At 46.2% G+C, this 15,568-nt stretch overlaps 1 protein-coding gene and 1 non-coding gene across 4 annotated transcripts in view; both read left to right on the top strand.

Annotated features, from left to right (window-relative positions):
- Positions 1–15,568, top strand: part of SMARCC1 (SWI/SNF related BAF chromatin remodeling complex subunit C1) — a gene marked incomplete at its 5' end in the record, with an annotated part of 117,774 nt that overhangs the window by 27,409 nt on the left and 74,797 nt on the right. For all 3 annotated transcript variants that reach the window (XM_027769294.1, XM_027769295.1, XM_014585195.1), the window contains 6 exon segments: positions 1,042–1,169; positions 2,909–3,033; positions 5,832–5,891; positions 8,142–8,179; positions 10,459–10,580; positions 14,380–14,451. In XM_027769294.1, the coding sequence (XP_027625095.1) occupies positions 1,042–1,169; positions 2,909–3,033; positions 5,832–5,891; positions 8,142–8,179; positions 10,459–10,580; positions 14,380–14,451 (545 nt within the window).
- LOC114006621 (small nucleolar RNA SNORA26) lies at positions 10,995–11,115 on the top strand. The gene has a single exon (XR_003548333.1). It is a non-coding gene; the product is annotated as a small nucleolar RNA SNORA26 (small nucleolar RNA).

The raw sequence follows: 15,568 nt of genomic DNA, 5'->3' as shown, positions 1-15,568 counted from the left end.
GAGTCCAGCAGCATAGCCATTACGCTAACTGCAGGTCTTGTTACCGATTTGCTTTTAAATGATGTTTTAGTCTTACTCAGTAGCTTTTGTACCATAAAGTTAATCTGTTTTCTTTTCTTTTTTTTAAGTTTATTTATCCGTTTCTTCTGAGAGACAGAGAGGGAGACCACTATAGAAATGATGACGGCATATCACTAACTTTATATAGATAACTGTACCCCGGACCTACTGCCAGCCTAGCTGGTCCAGGTCACAGGGATGCTGCATCTGATCGGCGTGCTCAGGGATGTCTGAAGTGTGAACTTAGAACCTGTCCCATGTGGGACCAGTTGCCTTATTACCAGTTGCCATCTCCTGGCCCTTTTTCTTTTCTTTTTTAAATAGATTCTTGCCATAGGTGCCTGTGCTCACAGAGAAACAGAAAGCAAGAAATCACTCTCCCGATGGGGGATGGTCACACCGCACTCCCTCCTTCTCCATTCTCCTTCCGGGATTTTGGGCTTGCACGCACACACACCTGACATGAGTTTTAAGCTGCTGGTTCCAGGCTTTGAACCACGGTTGGCCATGTAGGTGTCCAGCGACACAACCCTTATGTCATCTGCTGGTCCCCTGACCCATCTTTTATTCTTACTGCTGATTGACATAAGAGTTGTTTCTGTAAAGTACACCTTTACAAGATCAAGTATTTGATCAGTGCACTTGCGTATGCTTTGTATTGTTCTAGTAATTATTAAAAAAGCTTTTTTCCCTGGAGTGCAGTCTGAATCTTCAGTGGTGTGTGGGCATGTTTGTCATAGCATGTCCAAATTCCTGTGGGAGGTGCTGATCATTCCTCTGCTGATGGATTGCCTGCAAGTCCAGGCAGTGTCTCCCCGTTTTGGGGTTCTGGATGCTTGACGGCAGGCGATGCCTTTTATCCGCTCTAGGCTGGTGGGTTTGGTGTTGACCCTTGTGGAAACTCTCCTTCTCACAAGGGTTTATAGAAGCAGAGGAGTCCGTCAAGCTGACTGATGCCTATTTCCACGCGTCTCTTCCTAGCCAGTCCGAAGTCCAGAGAGAAGAGATAGAAAGGCCTCGGCTAACGCTCGGAAGAGGAGGCATTCGCCTTCGCCACCCCCACCCACACCCGCACCCTCCGAGTCCCGGAAGAAGAGTGGGAAGAAAGGGTAAGGCCTGCAGCGTGGTCAGAAGGCACAGACCCCAAAGGACTGGGCGGGGCTGCACACTTAGTGAGAAGTCCCTTTGCAAGCTTGTCTTGTGGTGGGTGATCTTCCGGGCATGTTCTGCTCTGTTGATACAGAGCACCCTGCATACGGTCTGTTTCCTGTATCTAAGCACGCGTTGAGAATCCTGGTTCTTTTCAACTCTAAGGAGTTTAAAAGTTGTATTTATTAAAGCGTCTCTTTGATTTTACCGCTTGTCCCATCTGTGATCAAATTGGCTCAAGGACCTGAGGCATTTGATATTTTCTCTGAAGTGCTACAGCCCAAGCCCAGTGCTTTGTTCAGCGTGACGTGTGTTTACTTACCTTAACTGAATGAGGATTATGTTTACTGTTGAATAGGTTGCTGTGGGGATTAAATGGGACTTTACATTCCTTGCACAGTGCCTGGCCTTGAAGTCCATACCTGTATATGTACTATTAAGTAGATATTACTATTGCATATTAAGTATTGGGTCGTCGGAAAAATCATGATGAATTTCTCTATGTTATTCTGTGCGAAATGTGTTACAGTTTTTCTGATCACCCAATAGCTACTTAATAATTTCAAGTTTTTATTTATTTATTATTATGATTTTCATTATTTTTTATTTTTGCTGTAGGGCACATGCGCTCGCCAGAGAGACAGAGCCATAGAGATAGAAAGCAAGAACTCAACCCTGGGGACTGGCCACACCACAATCCCTTCTCCTCGATCCTTCTCTTGGGGTCTTGGACATGTGTGGATGCACATGTGCCAGATATGAGCTTTAAGTCACTGGGTCTGGGATTTGAACCATGGTCAACTACATAGGAGTCCAGCAACGCAACTGTTACACCATCTTTTGGTCCCTATTTATTGATTTATTTTTAAGAGAGTTGGGTTTTTTTTTGTTTGTTTTTTTGGTTTTTTTGAGAAGTTTTCGCTTCAGGGCGCGTGCGCTCACCAGACAGATAGAGAGAGACATAGAGACAGAAAGCAAGAAATCACCCCCCAGGGGGGATGGTCACACTGCAATCCCTTCTCCTCCATTCTCCTCTCGGGATCTTGGGCACGCACGCACACACGCCCGGCGTGAGTTTTAAGCCACCGGGTCTAGGACGCGAACCGTGGTCAACTACATGGGAGTCCAGCAACATAGCCATTACGCTAACTGCTGGTTCCCTAAGAGAGATTTCTTTTGCTATAGGGCGTGTGTGCTTACCAGAACGACAGACAGAAAGTGAGAAATCACCCCTTGGGCTGATGGCCATGCTGCAGTCCTTTCTCCATTGTCCTTCTGGGATTTTGGGCATACACACACATATGCACCCAGTGTGTTTTAAGCTCTTGGGTCTAAGCTTGAACTGTGTTGCCTGCATGGGAGCCCACTGACATAACTGTTATGCCACCTGCTGGCCCTAATAATTTCGGGTGTGACCAGCTCAAAATACATTTCATGTAATTTTGCAGAGGTTGAGAAACTGGGGCCAGAACTCAAACTGTGTAGTTGGCTTTGTGGAATCCAGTGTTCGTAACCACTAGGCCGTGGGGCTTTATTTATTTATTTTAAGCTAGCTAGATAGGATTTGTGGAACTTGTCTAATTTGTTTAATGTGCACATGATTTTAAGTATAGATGCTTGCAGTGATGAAGATAGAGTCTCAAATTGCTGTAAGCATGTAGTCACTGTTGGTCATACTTTATGTACCTGTATGTTGTAGACAAGCCAGTCTCTATGGAAAGCGCAGAAGTCAGAAAGAGGAGGATGAGCAAGAAGATCTTACCAAGGACATGGAGGACCCGACACCTGTGCCTAACATAGAGGAAGTAGTGCTTCCCAAAAATGGTTTGTATTTTTCTGTATGAGAGTATTAGACATAATGTGTCCTCCTTTTCTTTTTAAAATTATTTTAACTTTATTTATTTGCTTACTTGTTTTAATTTGACCAGAAACAGACAGAGTGAGTGAGAGGGAAAGTGACAAAGTAAGCCACCAGGTCTGGGACTCAAACCACAGTCGGCCATGTGGGAGTCCGACGCCCTTAACCACCACGACACCTGCTGCCCTCCCCCCCATTTTCTTTTAAGATTTTTTGCCATAGGGCACATGTGCTCACCCAGGTAAAGTGAGAAATCGCCCACCAGGGTGATGGCCACACTGCAGCCCCTTGTCCTCCTAGGCTCTTGGGCAGGTATACACACCCACCTTTACAACACAGTTTTATTGGGGGCTAGAAGTTAGCGGTTTAAGATATGTAAACTGAGTCATTATAGTTGCTAGTAGTTTTTTGTTTTTTCACTACAGAAATGGCATTATAAAGGAAATTAGGACTTCATCATTAGAAGTCCTAATTTGTTGAATTACAGTTTTCTCAAAACATAGTCTAAGATGAAGAAGGATTGTTGTAAATTACTTCATGAGGTGTTTTATTCTATGGAGATTAAAAATAACGAAAAAACAGTATAGGGTTTAGACTAAAATACATTCTTTTTTTATTATTATTTTTTATTTTTGTTTTGCTAGAGATCACACGTGCTTGCCGGAGAGCGAGGAGGAAGCATCCCCACGGGGAATGGCTCTGCCTCACTGCATCCGCCCTCCTTTCTGGGTTGGGAGCGTGCACACACACTCATCGTGTTTGACAAGCCCCCAGGTCCCAGACTTGAACTGTACAGTCCGCCACGTGGGCCATTGCCTCTCACAGGCCACGGAGCCAGCCCTAGATTGGAAAGTAGTCTACGCATGTAGCCAGCTAGCTGCTCTGAGTTTGGTGCAGTGCCAGAACAGAGTGCTTTGTTGGGGAGAGTGAGCATTTATCCATGCAGGTGGAGGGTGGCGGTTTCTGTGTTGTCGTCGTTCTTTTTCAGGTCGTGCCAGGTCGTAATCCTTTTGGCCCAGCTTCCCCCCTTAGCTAGGACCACTGGACCACTGTGCAGTACACACCGAGTCTGTCCAGCAGTAACAGCAGTTGATAAAAGAATCGCCATGGGGCTCTGGGCACAGTCATGAGGGCAGAAGGGATGATACCGAAGAGGCAAGGCTCCGCAGCCTTTTTTTTTTTAATGAGAGATTTTTGCCTTAGGGTGTGTGTTTGCCAGAGAGACAGAAAGCGAGAAATCATTCCCTTCCCTGGCCCTCCCTCCCAAGATGGCCGCATCACAATCCCTTCCCATTCACCTTTTGGTATTTTGGGCACCTGGCATGAGTTTGAAGCCGCCAGGTCCAGGATCTGAAGTGTGGTCAGCCAAATGGGAGTCTAGCAAGGTGACTATTCTGCCATCTGCTGGTCCCATTGTGGCTCATCAGCTTTTGTTTGTGTGCTTTGTTTTGGGCTGCTGTGTTTCTAGTCATAGCGAAAGCCCCGAGGGTAACACGTGAGCGTGACAGGTGCCCGGGGTCGGCCTATGCAGTTCTTGATCTCAGGATAGAGACAGACGAAGGCAGGCATATGAGGAGAATCTGTGCTCGAGGAAACAAGCCTAAAGATGAGTACCTTAGAGGAAGGACTGAAAGAATGTTTGCTGCTGGGTAGTGAAGCTTTGAAAAAGCTTAGTTTCCGCTAGGATAGAACTAACCAGCCTGTGGTCCACTCCCCTTGCAGTGGACCTGTGAGAAAAGAGAAATGTAGTAACTCGGAGCCCTTAGACGAAATGAACCAAAGGCACACTGCGTTACTCGGCGAAAGGTGAGGTAGGGGGAAAGAACAAGGGTAGCGTGCACGGCGCTTACGTGAGGTTAGAAACCCAGGCTGTCCGCTGGAGTCCCTGTGGGCATAAGGAAAGGTATCAGGCCCTCAGATCGTCAGTCCAAGTGGCACGGAGACGGAATCAACACAAATGTACTATAGGGCGTGTGCGCTTTTGTTGGAGAGACAGAGATAGAAAACCAAGAAATAACCACTCCACAATCCCTTCTCCATTCCCCTCTCGGGATTTGGGGCACGCATGCACACACTCCCAGCATGAGTTTCCAGCTGCTGAGTCCGGGACTGAAGCCCTAGTCAGCCACGTCTGAGTCCAACAACATTACCATTAAGCCATCTGCTGGTCCCCAAAAACCTCTTTTTTAAAAAAAAGCAAACAGTTGTGAAAGGGATGAAAAGGTATTTTTTCATGTTTTTCTCTAGATATTTCTATGTTGATTACGTTCCTTTCCCCTTTTTTTTGAAAGGTTTTTTTCTATCGGGCGCGTGTGCTTGCCAGAAAAAGACAGAAAGAGAGAAACCACACCCCAGGGGGATGGCCACGCTAGAATCCCTTCTCCTCCGTTCTCCCCTGGGGATTTTGGGCACACACTCAGCGTGAGTTTAAGCCACTGGGTCCGGGACTCGAACTGTGGACTATTACATGGGAGTCCAGCAGCATAGCCATTACGCCATCTGCTGGTCTCCCTATGTTGATTACTTTTATGATGAAAATATATTGCTGCTTTTGTGATTAATTATGGAATCTAATCTGTCGTGTGAAGTGTTACGAATGTCTCATAGCCGGGCTTGTGGTTTTTACTTGAAGGCAAGTAGTGAATGATGTTAGAGTTGTAATTAGATGTGTGTATCTTAAAATCATGTGCAATTTTGTTTTTAAAAGCAAGTAGACATTTTCCCCTGAAACATGATTTTGTGGGTTTTTGTTTGTTTCTTCTAGTAAACCCAAAGAAGGATAGTGAAAATACACCTGTTAAAGGAGGAACTGTAGCTGATCTAGGTAAAACCCCCTAATTGCATACATTCTGTTTTTTCTCTGGAAGTTTCAGCTGCTCTGCAATCCTCCCCTTTCTTTGCTGAGAGTGGCTGCCGTTCATGCTTGTGCTCACAACCCCGGGGTGTTCATCGTGTCTCCCTTAGGGCTGTCGTGATTTGGCTTGTTACATAGATGCTCTGTCGGGCACTCGCTAAACGTTTCAGGCCCCCAAATGGAAAACAAGTGTTCATTACATGCCATGTTTGCATCAGTAGCCTAGACTCAGCAAATTGCCCGTTTCATCCACTAAGTGTCTGCCCAGGAGTATGCTGAGGGTCAGCTCCCAGATTTCATACAATTGGAATTCCAGGCTCCATACACAGTCTGGCAGTGGACACGTTCGGCCAGTGGGCTGTAGATTCCCCATGCTGCCTGGTCTAACCAGCTTTTACATTTCTTTTAAAATTGCAGGTTCTTGGGACTATTTGTTCAAGGACTAAGTGAAGGAAAGATTGACTTCCCCATAGTCTTTTTGAACTTTATAATGCCTTCGGTATTACCAGGGGTCACCATAAAGAGTTTTTTTGTTTGTTTGTTTGTTTGTTTGAGAGGTTTTTGCTACAGGGCGCGTGCGCTTGCCTGACAGACAGAGAGACAGAAAGCGAGAAATCACCCCCCGGGGGGGATGGTCACGCCGCAATCCCTTCTCCTCCATTCTCCTCTTGGGATCTTGGGCACGCACGCACACGCGCCTGGCGTGAGTTTTAAGCCACCGGGTCCAGGACGCGAACTGCGGTCGACTACGTGGGAGTCCAGCGACATAGCCATTATGTTAACTGCTGGATCCCAAAAAGAGTTAAATTTTATAGTAATGTATTATTATTTGTGTAGTAGTCTCTTTTCCATGTTGACAGTTTTGCTTTTCACTGTAGAAACCACCTGCCTAGTTTACTTTTTTTTTTTTTTTTTTTTTTGAGGGGTTTTTTCTGTAGGGCGGCTGTGCCAGAAAGACAGAGACAGAGAGATAGACAGAAAGTGAGAAGTCACCCTCCTGGAGGGATGACCACGCCACAATCCCTTCTCCATTCTCCTCTTGGGGTCTTCGGCGCACACACACATGCACTCGGCGTGAGTTTAAGCCACCAGGTCCGGGACTCAAACCACAGTCAACTCTGTGGGAGTCCAGCGACATAGCCATTACGCCGACTGCTGGTTCCCCGAGTTCACATTTATGCGGGTGTTTTCCGTGTTCTTTCACAAGGCCAGTTCTCAGGTCCTGACTCCCTGATCAGAACGCCGTGACACTGTCGCCAGGCCTTTGTGATTGTGCCCCCTTTCTTTACTGCTCTTTTTCCCTCTCTCCATGTATCATTCATTCATTTTGCTATAGGGCACATGTACTTGCCAGACCAGAGATGGGGAAGTAGGAGGGGAGGAGTAAGAAAATGCCTCCCAGGGGGGAGAGTCGCACTGAAATCCCTTCTCCATTCTTTCTTCGGGATTTTGGGCACATGCGCTCGCTCGCTGGCGCACTCTGCGTATGTTTCAAGCCATCGGGTTCAGGACTGATCTGTGGACTTGGCCGTGGTTCCGGCCATCTGGACTACCACGCCACGTGGTTCCGGCCATCTGAGCTACCACGCCACCTGCCGGCCCGTACTGCCCCTTCCCTTTTCTCGGAGAGGTTTTTGCTATAGGGCACGTGCGCTCACCAGACAGAGCCAGCGAGAAATCACCCCCTGGGGGGATGGCCACGCCGCAGTCCCTTCTCCTCCGTTCTCCTCTTGGGATCTTGGGCACACACGCGCCCAGCGTGAGTTTTAAGCCACCAGGTCCGGGACGCGAACCGCGGTTGACTTCGTGGGAGTCCAGTGACAGCCATTACACCAATTGCTGGTCCCACTGTCCCTTTCTTTACTCATTTCCTTTGGAATCTAAACTGTCATTGCTCTGAGGAAACCTCAGGTGGCAAGAGCCCCAGCGTCCCTTCCCTGTTAGTGATCTCGCTCGTGTCTGTAGCGGTAGCTCGCGCCACAGCCGAGTACGCAGTCCCTGTCGTGGGGCCGTCCAGTTACCTGCGCTCTAGTCCCCACTCGACTCTGGGCCGCTCTGTTAATATCAGCTCACTGTGGCATTCAGGGTGGTTTGCATTAGTAACGCTCCATTTCCTTCCTTGTCTCTGTCAAGTATTAGTTCTTAGGTTGTAAAGATTCCAGATAATCCAAAAGCATTTACCTGTTTTTTAAAAAAAAATTCCATGTTTTGACTTTCCAGATGAGCAAGATGAAGAGACAGTCACAACAGGAGGAAAGGTAATGTCTTAATTTGGCCTGCTGTGCACTGAGCAGTGGAAACATAGGCTTGGAAGTATCCTCAGAAATCTTTGACTCTTCTCATTTTATTTTCTTTTTGAAATTTGGCCCCAAATACTTGTCTTCCTCGGCCCCCAAATTTTTACTGAGAAAATTTCCATCTTTCCAAGTTATGTCTGTCATCTGTGATTTCTGTGGCTGGAAGGTTATCAGAGCCAACCCTGGGACTCCAGTGTTGCCTAAGCTACCAGCACACTGGGACCACACGTGGCCTTGCTGTCGTCCCCTACCCGCCAGTGCAGGCTCACCCCGCAGTGCGCAGGGACCACGCATGGTCTCGCCGTCCTTCCCTAGCCGCTAGTGCAGCCTCACCCTGCGACCAATGGCAGATCATGCTCTTGACCTCCCTTGAGCCAACAGCCATCTCCTTCCTGTTCCAGCAGTTCTGCTGTGGTGGCGCATGTCATTGGGCTGAAAGGTGTTAAATTTAAGTTGAGATTTTACTTTCAAAAACGAGACCCATCATTTCAGCCTGTGTGGTTCTTGTTTTTGTTATAATTTGCTAGAGGGCGTATGCGCACACTGCTGAGTATGGGGCCCGTGAGAAAGCGCCCCCTTCCCGGGATGGTCACGCTGTAGTCCCTTCTCCATTCTAGATTTCGGTCACACACAGATGCAGCTAGCGTGTTCTGTAAGCCACGGGACCCAGGACTTGAACTGTGCAGTTGGCCGAGTGGGATTCAGCTGCTTTAACCACTGTGCCGCTGAACTCGTTTTAAGTAGTAATGGAGTGGATTAGGAGTATAGCCCTCTACTGGACTTCCTGGATTTTTTTTTTTTTTTTTTTTTTTTTTTTTTTTTTTTTTTTTTTTTTTTTTTTTTTTTTTTTTAGTTTTTTTTTTAGTTTTTTTTAGGCTTATTCATCCCTCCCATGAGAGATAGAAGAGGGGGGGACAGGCAGGCTTCCCCCATAGGGTCCTCACACCACCATCCACTCCCCGGTCCTAGCTAGTCCAGATCACAGGCATATGGAAGTGACCAGCGAACTCAGTGAGACCCCAGGACACACGCCCACAACCTGAGTCTGGTGTGTTACCACTGCACCACTGCCTGGTCGCTGTTTGTCTCTGCATTGTCTCTTCACAGAAGAGAGGAAAGATAGTACCTGCCGTTATCAGATGGTCGTGCGGATTGAATGAGATCATGCACGAATGGCCCTTAGCAGATGCTCAGGGCTCAATGTTTGGTAGAGGTTATTTTGTAGTCACCTTGGTTTATTGCCTTATAGCTACCTTGAGTGGTAGTAAGTTGTATTTGTGACCTGGGTTTAGCTAACACTGTATAAGTAAGAAGCAAGCTGTTGTGGGAAGAGACTCGGGCTATGAGTGAATTTCTGAGACTAGGCATAGGCTTTTTTCTTTTTGAGAGAGAGATTTTTGCTATAAGGTGCATGCACTAGCCATAGAGACAGACAGCAAGTAATCACTTCCCAGAGGGATGGCCACACCACAATCCCTTCTCCATTCTCCTCTCAGCATTTTAGGCGCCCACGCACCCACACTCAATGTGAGTTTTAAGCCACTGGGTCCGGGAATGATTAGAAATTAGGATGATTTTCTGATCATTTTATTTTAATTATTTTATTTAATATTGTTATTAACTTTTTTAAAAGTTTGCTATAGGGTACATGTGCTTACTAGAGAGAGAGAAAGGGAAAGTGAGAAAGCAAGCCCCCAAGTCTGATACTCAAACCACAGTCACTCATGGGGGAGTCCAACGCCTTAGCCACCACGCCACCTGCTGGCCTCGTATTTTCCAATCTTTAAAAGAAAAGTGTTTTTCTTTATGATAGAGAGCACGCACACGAGAGAGAGAGCTTCCAAGTGGCTCCTTCCAGGTGCATGTTCACACCACAGTGCATCTGCGCCAGTCCTGCCCGTCAACCGTATGTGCTCTGGCGTGTACCTGGCGTAGTCATGTTCACACCGTCATCACCATGTGGGTGCCAGCTGCTCTGGAGCAGGCTCCATTTCTTGATCTCGTTTTAAGATTCGTACCTTCCTTGAGTTGCTTTTCTCATCTCTGCAAAGGGGAAATAACTTGCTAAGTCAGTTGGTGATCTTGTCCCTTAAATAGTGTCAAAGGTAGTTTCTACTTGAAATGTGGCTTCCTAGTCCTTGAAATCAGCTCAGCTAGCTCTGTTGTATCAGGCTTCCCCGAAATGCAGGAGCTGTTCTGTGTGCTTGCAGTCCCTCACTGACGCAACTGCTTTTCCGCAGGAAGATGAAGACCCTGGCAAAGGCGATCAGAGTCGGCCGGTTGACCCTGGGGAGGATAACGTGACGGAGCAGACCAACCACATCATCATCCCCAGCTACGCATCCTGGTTCGATTATAACTGGTGAGTTGGCCGCGGCTGTGAGCATGGGGCTGGTGATGGAGGCCCGTGCCCTGTACCAGATGGTGCTGCTCTGCTAGCCCCTGCTCAGCAGTTAACAACCCGCGGGCTGGAGTGACATGGAGAGCGAGTTCTGTTGTTGGAGTCTGCTTTTCAGAACAACTTCAGGGTGGAGTCTACGTGTGTGATAATGCAGGGTTACATAATTTTGTAAGCTTGAAACAAAGACTGACTTCTCTACGAGACACCATTTTCAGGTCACTGCATGGGACGGTGTCTGTGCTGCAGTGATACCCTCCACCCGCCCATCCAGCTGCAGTTTGAATCTTGCTCAGGGCGGTCGTGTTACCGTTCTTTAAGGAGACGCGCGGTTTAAGGAGACACGCAGTTTAAGAACGAAGGTCTTTGCTCTTTCCTGTGCCCTTCCGAGGTTCATGCTGTGCTTTAAGAGGTTAACACAGAAGGTAAAGTAAGTCTCTGTGAATTCCACAGAAGAGATAGTAAAACTGCTCTTGGGATCCTGTCTGGAGTCAGAGCTCAAAAATAGAAAGAGTTGGGGCTATCAGTGGCAAGGTGGTTAAGGGTGCTACTCCCCCATGGCCGACTATGGTTCGAGTCCCCGACCTGGTGGTTTGCCTTCTCACTGTCTCTTTCTCTTCCACGTTTACTTTCTCTCTCACTCTCACTCTTTTCTATAGTCCAAGTTTTTAATTTTTTCAAAAGTCCATCTTTAAGAACCAGCAGATGGTGTAATGGTTACATCACTGGACTCCCATGTGGTCAACCATGGTTCGAGTCCCTGACCCAGAGCCTTAAAACTCACTCTGAGTGCATGTGTGCCTAAAAACCCAAAAGGGGAATGAGAATGGAGGAGAAGGGACTATGGTGTGGCCATTCCCCCGGGGAGTGATTTCTTGGTTTCTCTCTCTCTGTTCCTCTGGCAAGCACACGTACCTTATAGCAAAAATCTCTTTTTTTAAAAAAAAATCTGTCTTCGTACACTGATTATTATATTTAATTATTATTTTAAGTTTGGAAGTATCTCAGTACTTGCAGTTTCCTGCTTAAGTCAAAAATTTAAAACTCAAGGTTTTTCTTTTTTTTCCTAATAAAATTGTTTGTATATATTTTAATGTAACCATCAGCTAATCTGTTTTCCCTTTTTATTATTTAATTTTTATAGGTGCCATGTGCACTTGCTAGAGAGTTTGAGAAGGGACGGGGGGGCGGGTAGGGTAACAACCAGGGGCAGTTCATCCTCCTCTGTCTCCCCTTCCTCCTGGGGTTCTGTGCATGCATCTGTACCCAGCCTGCTCTCAAATTGCCAGGTCTGGATCTTGAACTGCATGGTTGGCCATGTGGGGTCCAGCTGCCTTAACCACCAGGCCGTAACGCTGACCCCATTTTTACTTTTATTAAACAAACAGTAATGTATGTCATATGCTAACTAGTAAGTAGTGAACTGTCTTTTTAAAAAGGATCATTTATTTAATTTTATTTATTCATTCATTTAATTTGACCTGAGAAAGACAAACACACAGAGAGAAGGACAGTGAGAATGCAAGCTACCAGGTACGGGACTCGAACCGTGGTCAACCACGTGGGAGTGTCCAGCGCCTTAACCACTCACTACACCACCTCCTGGCCCCAGTAAACTGCTTTTAAAAAACATATTCTGCCTTTGGAAGCACTGCTGGTATTTTAAATTACAAAATAGTGAAGTTTTTGTGTATTCAAATTCATGTGTCAGATGGCTTAAGAGGACCTATGGGAAATTAACATTGTACTAAATTAGAAAAGGAAAAATAAGAACTGTACCAAGTGTATTGCTTTGTAGGATTTAATATGTGACGGAAGTGCGTTCGTTTGCACGATTCCATACGTGTTTTGCAGTGCCCGTTACGGTGTGGACAGTGGAGTTAGTAGCTGTATCTCCGTGTTACAGCTGGCTTAACTGCCCCCTCACCTGAAGTAGCCCCCAGTCAGAGCTGAGAACCAGACGAACTGCAGTCCTCTGATTCTGCAGACCTTGCTTCCTTCACTCCGTGTCCGTCCTTGAGTGTTTCATCCTGAGAACCCAAGAAAGCACCTGCCAGCAGTTCAGGCGTAACTTTGGAAAAAGAACGCGCTTGGGTTAAACATTTTTGTATATTTTATTCTTTTTTGAAAATCTTATTTATTATTATTTAATTTGACCAGTGAGAGAAAGAGAGAAAGTAAGAAAGCAAGCTGTCAGGTCCAGGACTCAAACTGCAGTCGGCCTTGTGGGAATCCAGCACCTCCAACCACCATGCCACCTGTTGACCCTGTGTATTTTATTCTTGATGAATACAGAAAATTTTTTCCATAGGCTCTTTTCAACCTGTTACAATGGAAAAGCTGGGACTGCGAAATAGAACTATGTAATCAATTGCTTACGGCGATCCTTTTCATAGTAAAACTTAGGAAGTCATACGATGTATTTCTCTGTAGCATAATTCATCTTAGAAATTGTTGTCTTAGAAGTTTTCAGGTAATCCCTTGTGTATGTAGTATTTCACAATGTAGATCAAATTATCACCAAGTTATAAACAAGTCAACAGTTTTAGTTCTATCTAGTGACTGACAATTTACTCTCACATGTGACCAGTACTGACAGCATGTCTGGAACACCACTGAGAACTGAAATACCATCTGGAAAAAAAAACATTGCTTCGCATTAATTTAAAACTTGGGGCTAGGTGGAGTCCCGTGGCTGGGCGGTGGCTCCCACACGGCCAGTCGCAGAGAGGGAACCCCGACCCTGGTTACATGGAGACGGCTGGGCCTGGGTGTTCACGCCTGCAATACCAGTGTGGTGGAGAGGTGGATGGGAGGGGATACTGCCACCCCACATGGGCAGTGGTTCATCTTTCTCCCTCCTGTCTGTCTCAGTAAGTGCATGTGCCCGCTGGCAAATAAATGAAAACACAGAGGAACCTGGAACTATATTCAGCTGGTCCACTTGTATGTTAGGTTTGTTTGTTTGTTTGTTTATTTATGAAGAATTATTTAATCTTATGTATTGTCACTATTTTATTGAAGTTGACCAGAGAGAGAGAGAGAAGGAAAGTGAGAAAGCAAGCCACCAGGTCTGGGACTTGAACTGCAGTCAGCCATGTGGGACTTCAGCTGCCTTAACCACCATGCCACCTGCTGGACTAGGCCTAATTATTTAACATAGTCTCTACAGTGCTTATGGCCTGAAACCTTTTATGAAATTAATCAGTTTTTATATAATAATAATTAGTTCTATGATCTCATGAAAAGAACTCTATCTCTGAAATTAAAAAAAAGAAAGAAATCAATCAATTCCCTGCAGTGTTTCTGAGGGATGGGCAAAGGCACGTTGATAGGAGACTCAGAAGCAGATGATGACAAATTCCCTTGCCCTCGAGTTGGTCATTTGTTTCATTAGATCATTGCTACGTCAGCTTCTTCACTTTTTGTTAATTTCCAAAGAACTCATCTTAGGGCTCATTACCTAGTCATGGTGCGTTATGACAAGAGAATAATGAAATGTGTCGCTTGCAGTGTGGTTACAGAAGTTCTCAGGTTTGGATATGGGATAGAAAGCCCACAGGAAGCACTGGCGGTGAGAAAGGGACAGCTTTGACTTTACACTGTTAATATTACAGCCTGTGCAAACCAGTTCACCTCAACACGCAGTGCTGTTTGTGGATTTACGCGTCTGACTTTACAGATCAAACTAGCGTAGCTCGTTTTATGATCTCCTTTTTTCTTCCTAAAGAAGAACCCCCCATCTTCCTTTTTTTTTCCCCAGTATTCATGTGATTGAACGGCGCGCTCTTCCTGAGTTTTTCAACGGGAAAAACAAATCCAAGACTCCAGAAATGTGAGCCCAGAGTTTCAGAAACTTGGTTCTGTCCAGTGTGTGGGAGGGTCTGTCGTGGCTAACGCCGCCCGTTCAGAATGGTGTCTGGGTCTCGTTGCACAGCATCAGCGCTACAGAGGAAGTCGTTTCTACTCTTTCAACGATAGGTACCTCAGTTCTAGAAGCTGAAGGTTGGATTCAGTAATGGCTGTTCACTAAGAATGCATTCAGGCTTTTCCCAGTACCTCCCTCTGTGCATGCATTGTGGACCGTATGTATTCCTGTACTGTATTCTAGCAGAAAACGAAGTCTTCATTTCCCTGATGAAACATTGCTAGTGAAAAGAACACTAGGTATGATGATACAGGTGAATTAAGCTTAATGATGCATCAAGTATTTTCTTTGGAAATAGAGAAACTTATATTGGAAGGATGAAGTTCGTCAGCAAGTATTTTTTCTTGCTGATCTGTCATTATGCACATTGGGAAATCCTTCTTTTTGAAATAAACCCACACCTGTCACACTACAGATGCCTTCCAGGTATACCTTCACGGTGTTGATCTCTGCGTCGTATACATGTGATGGCACAGAGTTCTCATTTTAAACTGGTGGGGAGGAAGTGACCTCTAATTTCCCACATAAGATATGTGATGTGACAGATAATCGAATCACATTTTCTGGTTGTCGTTTGTCCATAGTAATTCGAGATTCTCAGTTTAAATGTCAAAGACAGTTTTACTCTTCCCGTAGCAAAGCTATAGGAAATCGCTTAAAACCCAAATCACAGATTCGGCAGAAGAAGCTCTGGTAGTTTTCTGGTTAATCAGACGTGGTACATTCTTCCGTGGAAACTAGAAACGAGCTGCGGCAGCTTCCAGAGCCTCCACGCTGCCTGTCGTACTCCAGCCTTCTAACCTGCTCTGCGGGCCAGGGCGAGCTCTGTAACTTCTCATCTGTAAGCAAGGTGCCGGTGGCCCTGCCTGCTACGGCCGTGAGAGGTAGTTAACTGAGGGGCGGCAGAGTGCTGCACCCGGCGCCCCGCACTCGGGACACGCAGGCAGAAGGCAGGTGGGCGCAGAACCCCGTGCTGGCTGCACACAGTCGGGGGCTTTCCGTTCACCTGTGACCCAGTTTGTGT

Source organism: Tupaia chinensis, unplaced genomic scaffold (genome assembly GCF_000334495.1).
Source record: "Tupaia chinensis unplaced genomic scaffold, TupChi_1.0 Scaffold149184_1, whole genome shotgun sequence".
Taxonomy (NCBI): Eukaryota; Metazoa; Chordata; class Mammalia; order Scandentia; family Tupaiidae; genus Tupaia; species Tupaia belangeri.
This window is presented reverse-complemented; position numbering and strand designations above follow the sequence as displayed.